This window comes from Genypterus blacodes, unplaced genomic scaffold (genome assembly GCF_046128005.1).
Source record: "Genypterus blacodes isolate CSIRO-AG114 ecotype Tasmania unplaced genomic scaffold, CSIRO-AGI_Gbla_v1 ptg000344l_1, whole genome shotgun sequence".
In the NCBI taxonomy this organism is placed as follows: Eukaryota; Metazoa; Chordata; class Actinopteri; order Ophidiiformes; family Ophidiidae; genus Genypterus; species Genypterus blacodes.
In genome coordinates this window covers 72,501-77,500 of record NW_027467128.1, presented here as the reverse complement: position 1 = coordinate 77,500, position 5,000 = coordinate 72,501, and the positions used below count along the sequence as shown (strand labels likewise).

At 55.0% G+C, this 5,000-nt stretch overlaps 1 protein-coding gene across 1 annotated transcript in view; it reads left to right on the top strand.

The window, feature by feature from the left end:
* Positions 1-5,000, top strand: part of LOC142988725 (FERM, ARHGEF and pleckstrin domain-containing protein 1-like) — a 19,392-nt gene that overhangs the window by 6,214 nt on the left and 8,178 nt on the right. Inside the window, exons 8-12 of the mRNA XM_076137956.1 lie at positions 1-82; positions 181-347; positions 440-508; positions 628-691; positions 812-1,022. The exon at positions 1-82 is cut by the window's left edge and continues 14 nt beyond it. Coding sequence (XP_075994071.1) covers positions 1-82; positions 181-347; positions 440-508; positions 628-691; positions 812-1,022 — 593 coding nt within the window. The remainder of the gene's footprint in view (positions 83-180; positions 348-439; positions 509-627; positions 692-811; positions 1,023-5,000) is intronic.

Sequence of the window (5,000 nt, the reverse complement as noted above, 5' to 3'; positions counted from 1 at the left end):
TAACGCGTTCAACTGGTCTAAGATCCGCAAGCTCAGCTTCAAACGCAAGAGGTTCCTCATCAAGCTGAGAGCAGACCCCAGTGTAAGTCTCCCCTCCGTCCCTCCTTCCTCCCTCCGCTCCCTCCTGGCCCATCATCTTCCTCCATCATCTATGTCCCCGCCTGTCTGTGTGTCTTCCAGCAGAACGCCCACCACGACACGCTGGAGTTTGCCATGGCCAGCAGAGATTGCTGTAAGGTCTTCTGGAAGATCTGCGTGGAGTATCACGCCTTCTTCAGGCTCTTTGAGGAGCCCAAGCCCAAACCCAAACCCATCCTCTTCACCAGAGGATCCTCATTCCGCTTCAGGTAAGAGCAGCTCCTGTCAGCTTCAGTGTGCTTCTTTGTTGCTGTATATCAAAGTGTGTGTGTGTGTGTGTGTGTGTGTCCTCCTCTGGCAGCGGCCGAACCCAGAAGCAGATCATGGACTACGTGAAGGACTCAGAGTTTAAGAAGGTTTCCTTTGAAAGGTGAAGCTTCCTCCTCTGGTTCATGCTTGAATGTAGGACAGAGAGCAGTGATCACATTCCCTGGTGTCCTGATCAGTCTCACATGGTTGAGCACTTCTGTCCCCCTCTTCTCTCTACAGGAAGCACAGTAAGATATTGTCCAGTGGCAGCTTCACCCCTCAGTCTGCACAAGTGCCAAAAGAGGTAACACACGCTGGGAGAGCCAGGATGATGCAACCACAGCATTCAGTCTTCTCTTCATAAAGCTTCTCCTCCTCTCCTTCCTCCTCCTCCTCCTCCCCCCCCCCTCTCTGTGTTTTGCAGTGTGCCACATCTGTCCCGTCAGCAGACCAGCCTGAATCAGTCAGACTGGGCCACCAGGCTGAGTCCAACGGTTCTGACGACCTGCCAATCACCGTGCCCTCCACCAACGGTTTCCGCCTTTCACCCGCAGCGCCGGGCTCGGACCCGGCCCAGTCCCGACAGAACCACCGCGGCACCGGATCGGCGGCGGACCAGCATCTCCTAAACCCAGGTCCATCCTGCAGGGCAAACAAAGGCAGCAGCTCCTCTATTCCTTACATAGACTGCCAACATGGCTAACAGGCGCCACGGCAACGCACATGACAGCAATGAGGACGAGCCTCCTGCCTATAGAGGCGGAGGGCAAGCTGGGAGTTTGTTTGCGGTTGTAAATGGGTTTTACCACACCAACCCCCAGGGGGCGGGGCAGCAGAGACAGGGCGTGATGCAGCAGCAGCAGCAAGGCATGCTGGGTAACAGGAACGTGGTCGAGCAGTCTCCCATTCCTAACAGGTTTAACATGAGCCCCGAGCTCACAGACGACGAGCTCCTGTCTAACGGAGGCTCGTTCCAGGCCGGCGCTCCGCTGCACAGCACGCTGCTGGAGGAGATCTTTCAGGGCCGAGAGAAGCGTGGCGTGGCGTTGGGGCGCCCGTTAGGGACGGGGACTCGCAGCCAGTGCTCCTCCCCGGTGATCAGCAGCTTCCACCACCGCACAAACTCTCTGAGTCACGCCGAGATGGTGAACGGTCACGGGCAGCGAGCGGCGGCCTCACGCTGGGACGACCGGGGCCATTATTTCAGCCGGCGCCCCGGGGGGGTCCCTGTGGAACCCCCTACTGTCCCACCTAGCTCTCAGGCCACGCCCCTGCCACCGCCCCCGCCGCCCTGCTACGGCAGCTACTCCCCTGTCACGCCCAGCCGCACCCCCTCACATCTGGCCAACCCGTATAACAACAACAACATGCGTAACCGCTCTGACACCGACCCGTTCATCCTCAGCCAGCTCACGTCCACGCCACTCCAGAACCACGAGCCCCCCGGGTCTCACGCCGCGTCCCCCCAGGCCCCTTACTCTGCTCCCATGGAGAGAAGAACGGTGGCCACTAACGGTAATAACGGGGGGGCCCTCCTGATCCCGGGTCAGGCCCGGTCCAGCGCGGTGCAGCGGTTGTTCGGTCGCCACGGGAAACCCGGCCTCGTTCCCGCTCACAACAACAACCACAACAATCAGAACCAGCCGGTCCAGATGATCGACGGGTCCAGCAGCAGCGGCAGCGACAGCAGCGACTCTGAGTCGGACACGGGCAGCAGCAGCGCGTACAGCCAGCCGCTCATGTTCGGGAACCCGGCCGCCGTCACCTCCCTTCACTCCGCCCACTCAAACGCCGTCCACGCCTCGCCGCTGCCACACTGCAAGTTCTCCTACGGGAGTCTGCAGCTGGGGGAGGGGGAGGACGGCGGGGGGGAGGAGGACGAGGAGGAGGCGGGGGGCTGCTACCGCTTTAATGAGGAAGACGTAGGCGACCGCGTGTTCAGCTGCTGAAGGGGGCGGGGCGTTACAGACGCAGTGTGAAGGAGGAGTTTGATTGACACCATGTAGGCTTAGACCCATGAGTAATGTTCTGTATGTGTTTGTAAACACATGAGGAGTTATGATGAAGATGAGCTCAGACTTTATACAGGACAGAGCTGAGGAAGCTCAGAGGAAGACGGAGTGACTAAGGTCCTAAAGTCCTGCTTGAAGGAACCCTCCTGCCTTCCTTCCTTCCTTCCTTCCTTCCTTCCTTCCTTCACTCCTTACTAGTTTCCTGCCCTCCCTCCTTCCTTCCTTTCCTCCTTCCCTCCTTCCCTCCTTCCCTCCCTCCTCCCCTCCCTCCTCCCTCCCTCCCTCCTGTGCCATATCTATGTAGTGTGTATATTCAGTGTATCTGTAGGTGACTAACAGTCAGAAGTGTAAATACTGTTAGGACTGTAGTTCCTCTTTATAATGGAACGGTTCCCCTTGGTAACCTCGTTAGCGCTGCTTTGACTCATCCAGTCACCCGTAGCAACATTAGATGGTGCTGATGCTGACTCCCTTTTGTAAAGCCGGACAGGTGAACACATTCAGACGTGTGTGTAGAGTTGATGTGTGTAGTTTTCTAATTTTCTAATCCCATGAATGTCGTCTGGTGCAATAGAGAGGCTGTAAGATGAGAGAGCTGGACTTCATGAGGCCTCCCTCTGTGTGTATATGAGGATGTGTTTTGGTAGAGAACTGATTGTGCTTAGACCCACTGAGCCTGATGGAGGCTGTGTGGGAGGAGTCAGCTGTTAGGGGTCTGTGGGGAGGAGGAGGAGGAGGAGGAGGAGACCCAGCTTCCTTCTCTCTTCCTGTTGTCACTTTGTCAGGGTCATGTTGGGTTTGATGTGTGTGGGCGTGTCGTCCTGATTGTTTAGTTTGAAGCACACAGGTGTGTCCAGACAAACACTGACATGAGTGAAGCTCAACCAGCAGAGGCTCAGACTTTAGATCTGTATTGTTGGTGAGGTTGCATAATATCATTCCATAAGCTCCACACTGTCCTCTGAACAGGCATCTCTTCTTCTCATGCTCTTTGTTGTGGCTGCTGGCCTACAGCAGCTCTATGGGAGCTCTTCCTCTTCCTCTTCCTCTCTCGCTCTCTCTCTCTCTCTCTCCCTTTGTATTATACTTTCATGCCTTTCAAACACACACACACACACACCCCGACACACAAACACACGGCTTCATCACACGTCTAGCCATCGTCCTGTTAACTGGTGCTCATCCAGCTGCTTTGCTTGGCTCCTCCCCCTCCCCCCGGCATGCACGCCACCCCCCCAGACCCACAGGAGGGAGCGCCTCTGCTCTGTGCTGTGCTGCCATCTACATCACACTGGACACTCAGCCACACACACACACACACACACACACACACTGGACTCTGGCTCTCTGCTGAAGCGAACCTGTCACACTCACACTCTGTAAAGGTTCTGTTTTTGAAGCATGATGACACAAATGTTCTCAACACTGTTTCCTCTCCTTTATCCTTTGGTTTCTAATGTGCATGTTAACCTGCCGCTCTGTCACTCTGCTCACTGTGTTACTCTCTGGTTCTGGTTCTGTTGGGCAGCCATTTTTTGTTTTGCTCCCTCTGCACACGGATCAAACGGGGGCCGACTCAACTCCAGGGCTACTGTAACAGGAAGTGGGGCGGGTGGAGTCAGACGGACACAAGTCAGGTTAGGATTCATGTGTAAGCAAGTGAAGAAGGGGGAGGAGAAGGGGGAGGAGTTTAGATGCAGAAGGTGTAGAGTCTGAGATGAAGCTGAGTTTTGATACACACACACACACACACACGTACACACACACACACACGCGCTCTGGAGTTGTGTCCCCCCTGTGGTCTTCCTCCCTGCCTGTCACCAAACAGCCCCTCCTCCCCTCTGTACACACTGGGACCACAGGTTGTGTTTCTGTACTCATATTGTCATTTAAACTGGAGTTACTCAGTAAAACACTTTGCTAGATGGACTTGAAGCATTGACTGGAGGAGTCCTTGTAGAATGTTGTGTTTGCTCTGCACACTGTGATGTCTGATGCTCCTGGGCTGTGGAAGGTTAACACAGCAAAGCTTCTTCTCTCACTCTCCGTTCTTCTTCTGAAGGAATAACTGGGCTTCGTTTGTCCCGATCCCCTCCGGTGGTGGCAGTTCTGCTTTTGCATGTCGCCGCCTCGGTTTGCTGCTGCATGCAAGGCAACGCGTCCAACACTGAGCATGCAAAAGATGGAACTGCTGCCTGAAGAAGTCCAGTATTCCTTCATAAAGAAAGCAGCTGAGTGTCCCTGTTAACACACACACACACACACACACACACACACACACACACACACAGCTCTCGCCTGTAACACTCTGTATTTCTGCACTCCTTGTTTTGCTTCTTGTGACTTCTCTCTGAGGCTCTGATTCTTTTCCCTTGTCTTTTTTTAACACTGTAAACCGACTGTGTGTGTGTGCACTAGTGTCAATAAAGGAAACGACCTCGTTATGTTATGGCCTCTGGAATTTAATGTAGACCCCCCCCCCCCCCGATCCCCTCCATCTCCCCGTCTTGTGACCGCCCCCCCACCATCTCACCTGGTGTAGCAGCAGCTTGGTTCTGTCCTGCATGTCTGTGGCCTGATGCACGTGTGAGTCTGTGACCT